Source organism: Colletotrichum scovillei (assembly GCF_011075155.1).
Source record: "Colletotrichum scovillei strain TJNH1 chromosome Unknown Contig00002, whole genome shotgun sequence".
Taxonomy (NCBI): Eukaryota; Fungi; Ascomycota; class Sordariomycetes; order Glomerellales; family Glomerellaceae; genus Colletotrichum; species Colletotrichum scovillei.
In genome coordinates this window covers 3,617,832-3,633,499 of record NW_023336260.1, presented here as the reverse complement: position 1 = coordinate 3,633,499, position 15,668 = coordinate 3,617,832, and the positions used below count along the sequence as shown (strand labels likewise).

Genomic DNA, 15,668 nt, shown 5'->3' with positions numbered 1-15,668 from the left:
GCGAAGGTGCATTGTTCTCTTACAGTCCCAGAACATCCGAGAAACACAGATCCGATTTTCAATCCCATTGTCGCCTGCTAAACAACAACTTGTTCGCATCGTTTTGACACTTCGAGGCCATTTCCGTACATCTACATAAGAGCTTAGGTTCATCTCTTCCTAAGCTCCAGCTAGAAGCAGATCAAGAAGCCCCATCACCAAGCTTACCCGTTTCCTACCTTTCTGACATCATTTCCTTGCCTCACTGTATTGTATTCTCACGGCATGAAGTCTCGCCAAACTGACAAGAGTTCTCCTTTGAGGTCTGCTTTCCAATTCCCCGTGTCGACCCGCCTCCACTTCTCGAGAAACCGCGCTCAGCGGACAGCTTCTACAACAGCTCTTTTCGATTTTCCGCTCGAAAGTCCACCAGGGTTGACAGACAAGGCATTCTGTCAGCACACAAGTCGGTTCCCCGTTATCAAAGCCTTGAAACGTCTAACCAGCCGCTGTCGCCGTCCCGACGGGAACATGGCCTCGTCTCCCTCGCAAACGTCTGAACAAAGTGGAAGTCAATCATTGCGATACAACACACCAAGTAAACCGCATGGCTCTGGAGCCAACGCAGCCCCAGAGTCTCCGGCAGAGTCGTATCTCCATGCCCCTAGCCCTTCCTTTCCAAGACCAGACATAAGCCCTGCATCGACGTATCAAATCCTCCACCGTCTCGGGAGCACCTTCTCACATGTACAGTACGCTGTTTGCGGCGACGCGGCGCTGATAGCATACGGCCATGGCTCCCGCTCCGCTTCCCACGTCACAATCATCTGCCCGGCCTACGCTCAAGAGGTCATGAAGGCGTGGGCGGCTGCCACCAGCGGCATGCTCAACTACCCGGGCGAATCGGACACCCTCGGCGTATCCGACGAAGAAGGGCAGGTGTGGCCTGTGAAGATGAGGACCATGGCGTTCGAGCGTAGCTTTGAGACGCTGCCGACTGTGAGTCTCTGTCTTGGGGATGACTCCTCTTCCACCACTATCTTGACCATGCCGGCTCTTGTTAACGAGATTGCACTTTCGTATGTTGTTGACAGGCATATAGAGGAAGAGGGATTCCTAGATGAGCTTGCAGTAGACTTGGTCTGGCTGCTGCAGAGCATCATCGAAGACGGAAGTCCAGAGCAAACGCTCAATGCGCAAGACGCACCCGCTATCAGCAACCCCATTTTCTGGTACGACTTTACGGACGCGTATCCCGAACTAGCTGGACTCTTCTACGATGCTGGATATCGACCCGAGGGGTCTGAGGTAGATGTGAGCCAGGTGAGTGGTGTGATACCGGCCGAGCTGCAATCTTTACCCCTGCGAGAGATCATTGCGAGAGGTAGGAGTCGCCCTGGTGGCAGGTCCGATGCCAAGCTGCGGCGCCAAGTGCTGGAGGGGCCGAACTTGACCAGGGCGGAGCTTAGGAAGGTGATTCGGGATCATCCGTCGTACGGGCGCAGGTCGTCGGGTTGTGGAGATTCGGATGACCAATCGTGGACTCCTCGTTCCTACAGTCGTAGGCCCATGAGGAGGCACCAGAACCAAGAGGTACCCTCGTCGGTGGTTCCTTTCGGAGACAAGATCTCTAACTTCTTGTTTGGACGTCCAGGCGGCTCTAGGACAAGGGCTTCGAAGAAGTGACTGTAATTGCTACAATGGAAATACCGATTCTGGAATAGGGTTTCTCTTTCTTCTCCCTCTTCTGCTCTGCAGTAAGTGTTTACCTTGTAATGGCTTTCCCATTTCTTTGTCACGTTATCACAAAGTAGTGTTGTTACCGCGAGTAAGTACGTTACCGTTGTCGCTATTGTTTCGCGCTTAAGTCACGGTTTATGATTGTCAAAGATTGCTTTCAAACTCAAATAGATTCTTTCGCCATCATGCGTTTGCAGAGGCGCTCTCTATGCCCCGAGGGCTTTTACAAAGAAGAAGCCAGATGCTCTGGTCTAAAGTCCATGGTTCCCTTCTAATTTGAACGCCATTATCCCTTGGCTGTGCAGACCAACCTGGTCTCTTTGTATCATACTCGCTTGTAAAAAACCAAAAAACAAATGAAACTTGTATTTCCATCCCAATTCGCCCCGCTGGATATGCTGAATCGCTCAGAAAGTCCTCTTCAATTCAAAAGTCCACCTCTCTTCCACCTCATTGCCTCTGCTGGTACTGGTACTGGTTGTGGTACTGGTTGTGGTATTGCTGGCTCTGTTGGTATTGTTGAGGCTGCTGCTGCTGGTATTGTTGCTGGTACTGCTGCTGGTACTGCTGAGCATAGTGCTGGCCGTAAGGAGGCGCGTCGTACTGGTTCTGCTGGCTATTGTTGAAGTGCACAGGGGCGACGGCGGGACGAGGAGCAGGGGAGGCAGTCTGTGGCTTGCTCTGCTGCTGGATCTCGATGCGCTCGGCGGACTGGCCGGCCTCGCTGTCGCTGCTGCTGCCGAGGGCGGTCTGCTTCATGGATCCGCGGCGGACGCCGTTGGCCTTGAAGTAGCGGAAGTCGAGCCAGGCGATGATGGTTGCGTAGCCGGCGACCATGCTGAGGAGGATCCCCACGACGACGACGATCCAGCCGATGGTGCAGCTGACGCCCACGCAGGATTGTTGTGTGTTGCCCTGGATGCCCATGTAGGCGACCGCGGCCCAGAAGACGACTTCCATGCCGTTGAGGATGAGGTTGGCCTTCAGGCTGGCCCATCGCTTGAAGGAGGCGACGTGCTCGGTGAGGACTTGGTATGCGATGATGATGAGAGACTTTGCGGCCTGGAGTTGAAGAAAGTTTGGTTAGCTGATTGCTTGGTTTGTGGGGTAAAAGAAGCTTAAGACTTACCATGCCGAGAGCCATGGTACCGGATCTACCCCTGGGGCGGTTGGGGAGGAAGATGCGTGCCACTGAGAGACTGAGAGCCGCGATGACCAGGGCAAGCTGGACCATGTGAATGGGGAACTTGAGCTTGGAGTCGAAGAGGCCCATTGTGAATGTTTGGAAGGAGGACTGGAGTCGGTGTTGGTTCGGGTAGTCTTTGATGAGGAATGCTCAAAGTCGAGATCGAGAGACTGTGTGTGTGGTGGTGATGATGATGATTGTGTTGGTTGTGTTGGTTGTATTGTATTGTATTGGAAGGAAGACGGCAACAACAGCCGGATTACAGTCAATCTATATACCAACATCTCGCATTCTGTAGCATCTCGCATTTACACGTATTGACCGTATCCTGAAAGAAATTTTGATACTCATTCCCATAGTGTCGGGCCTACCTCAACACAGCCGCACGCTGCGCATTGTGTGAGAATGCCTTCGGTCTCGGTTCATGGGTGCGGACACTTTTTTTTTCTCTCTTTGCTGTGCAGTCAGACACCGCAGATTACACGTATTTACTTAATACTATACCTTACTATTGTCGCTGGGGGACTTGGAATGGGGGAAAAGATAAAAGTAGCACAGCCCCGGCCCCCCAGGCGAACGGCACTTCGGTCTCGGTTTCCCACTTCTTCTCTGACAAAGCCACGAAGAAAACTGGCACTAGAGGTTGGAGCACCAACAACCTTATGGCCTAAGCATACGCGTATCCACCCAATAAAGTTATCCATGTCTCTGCTGCTTCGAGACCTTGGGCCTTCGCCTCTTTCTTCTCCCCTCCATGCTTCTGTCGTCTCCATAGAAGCCTCGAAGCAATGGGCTGGGCGGTTCGCGCCAAGGAGGCTTGACACTTGTCATCGCAACTCCCCGAAACCCCATCAACAGGGCTCTTAGCGCCGCCGCCGCCGCCGCCTCCCCCTTTCCATGCTTTGGAGTCCGGACGAGATTCTGGTTCCCGGGTGTGGGAAACGCTGACGGGGATTACGGGCTCTCCAGGCTTGGAGACGCGCTTCGGGAATCTGCCTCTGGCGCCATTGGAAAATGCGCCTTGCCATGATGTGGAGACGGGAAAGCGAGGTGCATGGGCGCTAGCGAAATGCTTATTGCGTTCTGAGGCTGGGAAGACTTCGGTTTCTCTAGTCTCGGCCACGTTTTTCTCGGGTTTGAGATTTCTTTCATCTTGATAATCAGGCTCTCTTGCTGTTTATACCTGACACAGTTTCGCAGCGTCGTAATGAGTCGTGTTGGATCTGCAAGGCGTTATGATGATCTAATCTTTGGCGGTTGTTCTCCATCATCCCTTCACACCTGATTCTTAGCTAATCAAAATGCAACAGCTTGCAACGTAAGACATTTATCGATATTGTCTCTCTGTTAGCCATTTTTTCTGCTAATAGTACGTCTCATGGATACGTTAATGCGGGACGAAACCACCCAAACAACCATGACCGCATGTTTTGTAGCTGGCATCCAAACCTATGACATGTCGGACTTAATGTCATTTCTTCTTGGCTTCCGTCCATCGGAAAGACTACAATTGAAGGACCTTGCGCCCCTTTTCTACAAGTCTTGTTTGCTAATAGTTGAGAATTGTCCTTGGCAATTGCTAGCGCGCCCGACTTCGACCCAGACGGAGCCTCGACGAACGACTTACGAACTCCAGAGATCCGTAACGTAACCATCGCGACTTGGAGTCATGGAAACTCCAACATTATCGATTCAATATCTAGCGCTCTTCGCCGATCGCTGCTTTTTCATAGTATTGAGATGGCTCTGCCGGAATTGTAGAGCGATTTGCATCGCAATTTGTCCCAGGGAAAGGGCTGCCAAGAATCCTGAATGGCATAGTAACAGGGTCTTCCGATCTTGACATTGCTCCAGCACATTCGATACTTGGAAAATGCGACCGGATTGATGCTGGCCGGCGCCGCAAGATGCATCGGACCATGAGGGTCAGAGACGCAAGAGATACGTGATAGTCGAAGGGGCTAGCATTTACTGACTTTGGACGTTGGACTCGGAAGCCGCTGGACTTGCCCTAAGCACTGCTGCTAGCTCGATCTGAACTTTAAGTTCAGGGTGTGCGGTCATGGGATGAACTGTTGAAACTACTGGACCAGAGGGACTCCTACAACACGATTTGTCGAGACAATTCAGGGGACGCTTGTTGTCACGAACAACTTGGATTGACTTCAATTCTACTGGTGTAGACATCGGAGATCGCCCACACGAATAGCTGATCTCCCATGCTGAAGGATCCTTCATACTGGTTAACTATCTGTTGCAGATATCTGGCTTGTTTCAGCAAAGCAACATCGTTACCTTCAAAGATTCCCCGACCATCCACTTCTTCAACATCCAAGTGTGTGCCCTATCCTGCTACATAATTTCAGGGAAGGCTGAATTGCGATGGTTTGCCTCCACCTTGTATATGCTGAAGGTGCTTGAGTAATACGTTTAAGTGTCCTGCCCCTTCCTCTATCTTGGTCAAGACATCCTTTACCACTAGACTCCACGTTTTGTTGCGGTCCTTTTTGCTGATGGCATTGACTATGATAACCTTTGAGAGCTTTTCTGTATCTTTTTCGAGTAACAGACGCTTCTCAAAAAAGGCGTGGAAATCTGTGAACAGAGTCTCTGCGATACGGCGAGCAATCTGGGTTTGCCAGGGCACGGGATATGCATCGCGCGGCCTGACCGTCAGAACTGGGAGCCTCCAGAAGCTGTAGCTGCACGGCAGGTACAAAGCTTCGAGAAGCATCGATTCGGATAAAAGGTCGCCGATTTCGGCAGTCAATTCTCGGTACGGGTCGCGAAAAGGAGCCATCAGGAACGAAGGGTTCGAGTCGTATATATGCAAGGGATCCAACCACGATGCTATAGAGGCTTGTCCGTAGCAGCATTCCGCCTCAATCACAAGGCTCCGCAAGGCGGTTCGATTCGCGGGTCCAATCGATTCGAGCCATAGTATCAGTGTCGGAACGTCCTCGAATCCAAAGGCGTTGCTGTTGTACAACATGAACGACGTCTCGTGGCGGATCTTTTTGCAAGTCTGAAGGAGCTCGGCAACAGGGTGCGTGTCTCGGTTCGCTAGTCTGCAGTTTTGATGGTGAAGTATGGCAAGCTCTCTTCCATTGGTGCATCCTTCCTTATGAAAGATTCTAGTGATCGAAATCGCATCGCAACAAATAAGAGCGAACTCGTAAATCTTGGTTCGAAGCTCAGGGGGCAAGTCTCTGCATGGCAAAGTCAGTGTTGATTTCTGATGCCCGATATGTTTGGTACTCACAAAAACCGAAATGGCTTGAAAAAACGGGCTAAACTTTGAGATTGCTAGATGAGATTTTAGTTGAAGGCCAAATGCTTCGCCATTGTGTCTTCCCACTGTTGTGCGAAGAGGGTCGTACCTTGCGAAGCCTTTTTACTCCCCGAAGTCTAGACTTCGTTTTGCGCGAGGTTTTGCAGCTCATTGGTGAAGATGTTACCTAGAGACCAAGGGGTCAGGGGATGTGAAGCAGACGTTCGAATGTGGTCGGGTCCCCTTTCCCCATCTTACTTACCTAGCTCAGGTAGGCGTCGATTTTTGTAGAATGTTTCTTCCAGTCATTGATTGATGTCTGTGTCTGCGTTTGTAGGAGGGAAAGTTCTTCTTCTACAAACGGCGAGGAAAAGGTTTGCTCACTCTCATGGGCACCATTGCGGGTGTGTGGCTGCTGTCACCCGCGCGGTCGTCCAACCGCATGGGACTACCTGCATCCTACGACTGACAGAAAGCGTCAAGAACTAAAGAGTTGAGACAGATCTCGATTCCTTCCATAGGAAGCCTTCAAAAACCCTTGACTCTCTCTCTCTTAGCCTCAGGCTTAGCAGTGCATGGAACTTCACGAAACTCGAGGTTGCGTCCTGTTCAAGCAGGCAACTCTCTGACGACGTTCCCCGCTACGACACAGTCCTTGGTGATATTCGTTTTGCCGACTCTAGAGTAACGATAGCAGGTGGTAGGTTGGCTCGGATAACTTAATGAGTGGGACCATCTTTATCAACACATACAATAAAATCCATCAAGGTCACTTCATAAGGTAGGTAGACTCCTAAGAAGACGGAGAGTTTGAGACACTTGATGACTCCAGGTAAAAGTTCTATTCGAAATACACATGAAACACCCAAGCAAACCGTCTTGCCAAACCACGGTACTGAGGTGATTCTTCGTGACGGCCTCACCCATCTGTACCTTCAGCGAGCGTCACCTGACCAAAGCTGGTCGCTCCGATGCTCACCGAGGTCAGCCAGCCGAGGGCCTGGCTCTTTCGACGATGTGGCAGGAAGACCAGCATTCCCGTCTACGACCTCTTTTTAATCAAATCCCGCGCTCTATCTCAATCTTGATGAGTACATTGTGACCACCTCAAATGATGGACCTTCCGTCATATCAATACATCAGCCGAGTCGTTGAAGCTTCTTTTGGCGACGACGGAGATTTTTCTTCCGACTTCTCTCGAGCAGCAGCTCCAAATGCTCAGAAAGTGAGTCGTCTGCTTCGTACATCATAGACATCGGCAAGCATGCATGAGGACCAGTTCTTTGCGCGTGGAGCCAATAAGCATGCTCACCAAGCGCCAACAAGGAAGATAGCCGCTGAGGATTCCGATTGCGGAAGGAAGGACTAGACAGGAGGGGGCGAAAGAACGCAAACGCCCATTCAGCTATGTGACGGGCTAAAGTAACCAGCGGAGTTGACTGTCCATCTCTGTGAAGCTTGAGGCGCTTGCTGAAGTCGATCACGCCGTCGAATCTAAGAATGCACACCTCGATTTTCTTGAGATTCGGAGAGTTATCAAGCATGTTAGCGACCCTACTCATTACCATATTCTGGGTAACCGGGTCTGAACAAGTGCTCAATTCCCATAAATCAATTCCACGGAGATGCAATCTGTTGTCCGGGCCAATGTCGTGTAGCCAGACGACAAGCGCCTCTTCATCCGGAATCTGGAATGTTTGGTAGTAAGCGATGCCACGCGCTTCAGACAGAACTCTCTTGCAAGTACGAAGCATCGATAACTTTACACGGCACATAAAATTGGATTGTCTGAGACGTCTCCTTTGCACCGGAAATCGTTTCGAGGATATATCAGGAGAGACAAAGCCGTCAACAATGTAAATACGGGCTGGATGGGCTAGAACAAGTGTGTAGATCATGTTTCGAATCTCTCGGGGCAGTTGTCTTTTGTGTTTCGGTATTAGCGATAAGTCAAAGCACCCACTTATGGGCCCCCCCCCCTTTTGGGCCCCCCAACAAACATAGCATCAAAACATCGCCACTAACTACACTCAATTAATTAACTATCTTCTACTATTATAATAATATAATTAATATTATCCCTAAGTAATTCGACCCCTACGAGTTAACTAGGACTAACTAAACAGTTATTAAAGTCCTCTTAAGCCCTCTATATATTCTAAATATTAATAAACTTAATATTTAGGTCTATTTAAATAGTTTTCTTCTTTTTAAACCTTATATACTTAATTTTTATTTTTAGAACTCGAACTTAGTACTAAAATATAACTAAGTAATAGGCTTACTTATTAAAAGCTTTTTTTATTTTTTTAAATAATAATTATTAAGTATTATTATTTAGATTAAGCTCTATAAATAGCTTTAAATAATTATAGAGCTCGCTAGCCTTTTTAAAAGTTAACTAGTTAATAATAAACGTCGTTAATACTTAGTTAAGTAATCCCCTAGTGTTATGACCCAACATGCATAACTAACCCAAAGGCCAGCCCGCCGGCCACGGCGGCTACAGTACACTATATATACAGGTGAAATAGGGACACGGCTACTCCTCGCGGAACAGAAGAACTATAGGATAAGTTACGTACTAATAAAATAAGGATTATTTTAAATCAGGATAATCTAATACGATTTAGAAACTAAATAATTATTCTAGATCGGATTAATTAAGAATAATTTAAAGAACAAAGGATATATTTAGGAACGAGACTTATATATAGTATAGACTCGAGCTAAGCTCGAGGATAGACTTCCTATAGCTTTTTTAATAATTAACTTAGTATTAAATCTTATGATCGTTTTTAGCTATCTTTACTAAGAACCCTTCTAATAAAACTACGATTAATTACTAAAACCTTACCTACTTTACGACTTATAAATATAGCTTTAGGGAAATTATTTATAATTACGATACTATTTACTTAGTATTCGCAGCTTTAACTTTTATTAATATACTTACTACGACTAGTTAGCAATAACACCTAGTTTTTTTAATTATTTACTTAATATTTATACCCTTTTAAATAGTATTACTTAGCTAAGTAAGATTATTAAATTAATAAGTAGCTTAGCTATATTAAGTAACTATAATTTAGTTATTTTTATTTACTTTATATATTTAATAACGTTAAATTAACTAAATAAACTATTTAATAATAGCTTAAAAGTACTATTTTTAATAATAATAGAATTATTTATTATATCCTCTTTACTAAGCTCTTTTTATAATAAGACTTAATAAGTTTAAAAATAATTATATTTAATAACTAGAAAATATAAAATATATAATAATAAAAATAATAAATAAACGTTATTTTTATAATATTCTTATATAAATTCTATTATTATATAATTTTTATACTTATTTAGTACTAATAATTAAAGTTAGTTTAGTTTACTAAGCCCCTTAATAAAAGGGTCTTAGTTTATAATAAAAATACTATTTTTAATTATTAAATAGTAATATTATTAATTATTTAGTTATTATTTATTACTATGAACTTTTAATTATTATACTAGTTAAGTTTAAATAAAACTATTACTATTATACTAATTTTTTTATATATAACTAGTAATTTAATAACTTTATTATTAATAAAAATATATTTAATAATTAATACTTAAATATGCGAACTAGGCTCTTTTTTTATATTATTATAGCTTTTATTATATTTAAAACTAGTTTATTAACTTTTTTTCTTTATTATATTAGTCTTATTTATATTATACTTATTAACTTATTTAATATTAAAGATTTTTAGTATATTAAGTAATCTAAATTATAATTTAATTATATTAATAATAGTTTTATTAATATATTAAGAATTAATTAAATAACTTCGCTAGATCTTTATTAATAAATTTTTTTAATAAAAATATTAATTTATTTCTTATTAAGTGGTTTATTATTCTCTTAAGATTTTAGAACTTATTTAGCGAATTTTCTAACTTATTTATAAATTAATATAATACTTAAATAATATTAAATATAAACTTATTATACTAGTTAATCTTTTATTATAAAAAGCTTTTAAAACTTTATAAATACCCTTACCCTTATTTAATAATTTCTTTTTAATTTTATAATATTACTTTAAGAATTCTAAACTTAATTAAAGCCTTTTAATAAAAAGACCGTTTTTAATAATATTAAGAGCCTATTAGAGCTTATTTTTAATATATAATATTATTATATATCGATTAATAAATATATAAAAAAAATATATATTTAGATAATTTTTATAATTATTATATTAAATTAAAAAAATAGGGTTGGTTTTAATATAGTGGCTAGGAGGGATTTTTGGGGTGGCCTAAAAGGGGGGGGGGCCCATAAGTGGGTGCTTTGACTTATTGGTAACTAATTAGATAAAAGCTCGAGCTGCAGAACTCACAGAAAGGACAAGCGTCTTGGCCCAGAACCGCTATCATGCGCATTCTATTTGGCAAGTCAGCCAAGATCAGCAATTGTTCAATCTCACATGTAGGAAAGAACTCAGACAGACCCTGTCCGGCGAGGTGTTTGAATCCTGGCTGTCCCGCCGTTGGAGCCCACCGGTCGAGATTGAGACGGCCGGCAACGAGGCCATATCGGCGAGAGTTGAGGAGATAAAATGCGGGCCTTGTCTCTGGGTGTGATTTTAGAAAGTCAGCCGAAATTCAACGTGAAATCATTGTTAGGTGGTTGCTTACTTGGGTGGCTTGATGCTTGTAGTGCTGCGTCGGACTGGAGGCCGTAGATGGCATTCCTGCTGAGTAGTATTAGATTGCCGCTTTGATATAAATGAAAAGTCCACCTCCGTTGATTTGCGGCCTTTAAGATACGGAAGGCTCAGGAAAGTTCTCATTGCTGCTATCCTTTCCCTATAGCGACCTTGCATCATGCTTTACCTGGAGCGCGCGTTCGAGTTGCAAGACAAGATTTGGTTGCGAAAGGAGAGACACTGAAACGGCTTCATCGATGATGTTGTTTTCAATGAAAAAGAAGCGAGCGAGACTGTATCATTCAAGATGCAGACCGTAATGGAAATACTGAGTATCATTCAAGACGACTTCAGAACAGGCAAAGCTATCAGAACTCTAGTTACCTAGCCTTATCTTTAGGTTGTAACACCGCCTCCGCTTCCCACATGCCACTGGCTTCCTTGAGGCTAAGCTAAGTCGGCTTTCAAGTGCAGCGACTTGCTGCCTGGTAATTATGAATCTTCTTCAAGTTCGATGCCCTAGACGAGATTCGAGGTTTCTCCTGAGCAGAAGCCTCAGATGTTCTATAACCTCCTCTTCAGCCTCTCTTGCCTCTTTGGCATTGAGTTTCCGCGGAATCGATGCGTGCCGATAACACCACCAGTTATTCCGGCTGACTTGTAAGACACGACACAGCCTTTCCGGGCTGTGGTCGCGGGACAGGCCTTTGGAGTACACCGACCGAAAATCATGGTACAATACCTCTGCAACCCGGCGCGCGATGCCGATCCACCCAGAAACAGGCCCATGTCGCTTGAGTGCTGCCCTCGTAGCCGGGCCAGCATTCATACTTGTAAGATTGTAAAAGTATTGCGTTCGCAGAGCCTGGAGATCTTCGGCAGCAGCCAACAACCTCGCAGCCCTACGACACAGTTCTCGATAACGGGTCGGCTGAGTCCTGCATCTGCTTGGATCTGATGACGGTAACCACCTCTGAGGCTCGGTCTGAAGTACAATGGTTCGTAGGCAAGCAGTGTTGGTCCCCAAGCCTTCGAGCCAGACGACGAGTGTCTCCATGTCTTGCACATCGAAGCAGTTGTCGTAGAGTATCGCGCGCGCTTCGGCATGGACTTGCTTGCAGGTTCCGAGAAAAGTAACTGGCAAAGATTGGGCCTTTATCCATGAATCATGGTGTCGCACATTCTTGCGCTTCCAGCGGAATCCAGAACGGCCACGAACGTAGCCATAGACCACCTTAGCGGTGACCGTGACGGTAGAACGGGTGAAAGCGATACTGTATATCTTGTTTCGTAATTCTGGCGGAAGTCGGCTGTTGTTTACAACTGAGTTAGTGTGTTTCTCAAGTTCCTAGTTATTGGATGAAGCCTGAACTCACAGCAATGGCGACTCCTCTTTCTTGGGCTCTTCAGTTCTGAGTCTCTGTGTCCGCTGTCAGCTCAAGTCTGATACAGCCGTATCTGGGTGAATGAAGGCCCATCACCTTTGGGGGTGGCTGCTGTGGTGAACCAGGAGAACAACCGGAAAGTTCTCGCTTACGGAGCCGACTCTGGAAGTTTTCAGATGACTGTTCGGCCTCCCTCGATTCTGCGAGAACACCAGGCATGCTATGATATCATCAGTTTTCTACCACAGAGCCTCATAGAGACAAACCCACTTCAGAGACATGGCAACTGACACTAGAGCGGGGTCTGGTCTAGGTTGAATGATTATTGTGTTTGTCCGCAGACAGAGCCGTCTTGGAAATTCCAAAATCAAATGTCGCAAGCCTGATGGCGATTGACTGTGAGATAACTCGATGAGACGCAGGAAAAAGGTTTGAACGAGGATCAGTGTCTCAGAATCCGTTTTAAGATTCTATAGACTGGTAAGAGATTGCTCCAACTGAAAGCTATCACGAGACATTTCTACCGCCTGCTAGACATGAAGGATGTCTCAATTTGAATCTACAATTCCCTCTTGGGAGGGGCCGTGGTATGAACTTTTTCAACCCTGCCTTTGAAGAGTTGATCCACAAAGCCAAGTCTAAAAGGCCTTTGAAACCCCATTCATGAAAAGATATTGGTGAGCGCAGCTGAAAGATGGGGTCTTGAACAACGACAACAAGAGTCTTGAGGTGGGTCTTGGCTTTTTGACTTCGTCCTTCTACGTTCCAAGAGCTCAGCAATGGGTCAGATAGCCTGAGCTACGCTCGTGCTCTTCAAAGGTTTTGAGAAGAACCAGTAAAGACAAACGAAACCCCCAGAAGAGCACATAAAATCTATCTCTGTACATATATTCTCCATCTCGAATAGTTAGGCGTTCTAAAATCGGGAAAAAGCCGCAAGGTCCCAGATCCCCTCTCTGGAGGGATGAATGATAACTCTTAATTACCCATCAAATGGGTTTCACAATCGCCTAATCGCGAGGACGTGTGGGGAGCGATCGTTCCGAGATGCTAATTCGCCGTGCAGATGCTCTATTGTTGAGATGGTTCTGTTGACAAATCCTGTATCACAAGGTCTAGATTTCTTCTTATGACTCGGGAAAGCAGCCGGTAACAAGCTTCACGACTCTGTATGACTTCGCAAATGCGGCGGGGGCAGTCCGAACGGCCTGGCCCGTCTGAATTTCTGCAGTGGATTCTGCAGCGGGCACTTCTATCTTGAAGGCGCCCGCAATAGGCCCACCCGAATCCATATTTTAGGGAATGATTCGCGGTACCCAGTTCAATCAAGTGCCCTCAAGACTCTGTCAAGTCCTATTTATGTGACCAGACTTGACTCTTTAAACTTTTCTCGGTGATTTTTAAGGCTCTCGAGTCATCTTGTGCCTTATAGTGCGGCCCCTCGTTTCCGCTGTCTTATCTTCCCGTCTCCCTTCTCAGGTGTACAAGTACATATCGGAACCACACCGAAAGTCCCGTCAGCCGGCGATCTTTTCAACGAGCCAGCGAGTCAGCCAGTCCATGAGACTTCTGAGTCCTGACAGCCCTCAACTCACATGTGAGCCTCTCAGCGCAGGGCATCGCTGCTTTATTCGGACCTATCCCCACATGGATTTCCGTGTGATGAGTTCCCCGTGTGGTCCACGTAGTAAAGAGCTGTCAGCTGTTTGGCTGGAGACGCGGGAATGGCATCCTTCAAGGGCTGAGAGCTTGGCAATTACCATGTTTGGAGATGTTGAACGAAATGATGTGTCGCATATTGTTAAAGTGACAAGCCAACCGCTTTTCAAATGCTCCACGCCAGCGAACAAGAGTCACCGCGTCATATCCGTCGAGAACCCGTCCTTGTCTTTTGCGCAGTGCCGACAATATCCTCCTCAGCCTTGCGCTTGCCATGACTTTGCTCCCCAAGAACCTCCGCCCCATTGTTACTCTCACCGAGACTTCCTAATGTCAAAGGGGCGTGTTCCAATACGGCCACGTGTTGTCCCTTTTGACAGCATTCCACCTCGCCAACGCGCTGGCAGCAGCTCCACCTGAAGCCTTCAGGAACGTCAGCCCGAGCTTCTTCGCTGTCCATCTCGTAAAACTCTTCCACTTCATCAATGGTGCCCCAGACCTCCAAGTCTTCGTCCAATTCAAAGTCTCCTATACGCACGTCAGCGTAATGTCCTTTCGTTACTCGCCAAGCACGTGCAGTCACACGAAGCTTTACATTCCCCGCTCATTCCGAATACGGTGTTGACTGTGGAATTCCATCATACTGACCAGGGTGGTAACGACATGCGTCAGGAGCGTTCCTGTTGACATCAAACTTCTCCTTACAGTTGGCGCAGACATCCGTCCTTGGCATCTTCTGCAACAGGTCAACGGCTCGCCGGCGGACCCGCTCATCCTCCCTGCAGAGTGCGAAGAGGACTTTTCGAGCATCGGTGCCCGAAACGGCTTCCAACATGGCCGCCGTTTCCCGATTTGGGGCGGCGGTCTGTTCGGCTCGCTGTCTTACTTGATCAACCATTGATTTCTTGGTTGCCGTTGGCGTGTCGCGCCGATAGTTTCGTGTTTTCTTCGGGCCGGGAAAAAAGTGTTTTGCGATATCGGACTTTAACGGGGGTAAATTGGTGTTTAGCTTGGTACTTTACTTCGTACACCAGTCTCTTTAGCCCAGTCGGTAAGTAGAGTAACGTAGTTTGAATTGGTAGTCGAGTTTATCCGAGTAAGCGTGGAGCAAATGTGAGATCTGAAAAGTGAGTACCTTAACCAAATTCCAAGCAACTTGCTCGACGTTACAGATGGTCCGCAAGCTTTGCCTTTCGTGGACATTCGAGAGGCTTCTACGTTAGCAACTAACTGCGTACACTCTAGAAGTGCCATCTAGACCGCGCCCACTTAGTGTACTCCGTGGAGTCCCACGACTACTCACTCCAACCCGGAATGACGGGGATGCAAACCAGTTTCCAAAAGGGTTCACCGGGGTCACTTCCCTCCTTTTAGGAAGTATGTTCATTCTTGTCTATCAGAATTGAACGGCCGGGGGGTTTCACTCAACTGCCACAGACATCCGTTTCTTTTACCCGTCACCCAGTGCCCTCCCCGGCCTCCCGTAGATCAGGGTTTGCCGGGGAATCTCGGATGGTAAGGGTCATCCCTGCTCGCCAGGTGGCCTCATTGGATTCCTCACACACAGAGCCCTGCTGTGGCACCGCAAGCTTACGGCTCTCCAGTCTCTATAGTTCAGAGTACAGGGCATTTACCCATGACCCCAGGGACGGTCCAGCGGCTGGTTAGCTGACGAAAGGCAAGTAGCCTGTAGGTGGTGCGTCTTGTGTCCCCCAAGAGCCACACACACTCTCTCAACCCTCTCTGGA

The 15,668-nt window shown here is 46.2% G+C and overlaps 4 protein-coding genes across 4 annotated transcripts; 1 reads left to right on the top strand and 3 right to left on the bottom strand.

Moving 5' to 3' along the window:
• Positions 1-510: 510 nt before the first annotated feature.
• Positions 511-1,665, top strand: HER10_EVM0008869 (uncharacterized protein; the record flags this gene model as incomplete). The annotated part of the gene is made up of 1 exon (XM_035478377.1): positions 511-1,665. One exon carries the CDS (start codon positions 511-513, stop codon positions 1,663-1,665), a length of 1,155 nt encoding a protein of 384 aa, XP_035337484.1.
• A 504-nt stretch (positions 1,666-2,169) lies between these two features.
• Positions 2,170-2,992, bottom strand: HER10_EVM0013411 (uncharacterized protein; the record flags this gene model as incomplete). The annotated part of the gene is made up of 2 exons (XM_035482770.1): positions 2,170-2,781; positions 2,849-2,992. The coding sequence occupies 2 exons, from the start codon at positions 2,990-2,992 to the stop codon at positions 2,170-2,172; spliced, it is 756 nt and encodes a 251-aa protein (XP_035337871.1).
• A 7,829-nt stretch (positions 2,993-10,821) lies between these two features.
• HER10_EVM0012133 (uncharacterized protein) lies at positions 10,822-11,933 on the bottom strand (the record flags this gene model as incomplete). Its single annotated transcript, XM_035481534.1, has 3 exons — positions 10,822-10,889; positions 10,947-11,003; positions 11,402-11,933. The coding sequence occupies 3 exons, from the start codon at positions 11,931-11,933 to the stop codon at positions 10,822-10,824; spliced, it is 657 nt and encodes a 218-aa protein (XP_035337766.1).
• Positions 11,934-14,122: 2,189 nt separating this feature from the next.
• On the bottom strand, positions 14,123-14,818 carry HER10_EVM0008716 (uncharacterized protein; the record flags this gene model as incomplete). Its single annotated transcript, XM_035478226.1, has 2 exons — positions 14,123-14,448; positions 14,569-14,818. The coding sequence occupies 2 exons, from the start codon at positions 14,816-14,818 to the stop codon at positions 14,123-14,125; spliced, it is 576 nt and encodes a 191-aa protein (XP_035337471.1).
• Positions 14,819-15,668: the final 850 nt, after the last annotated feature.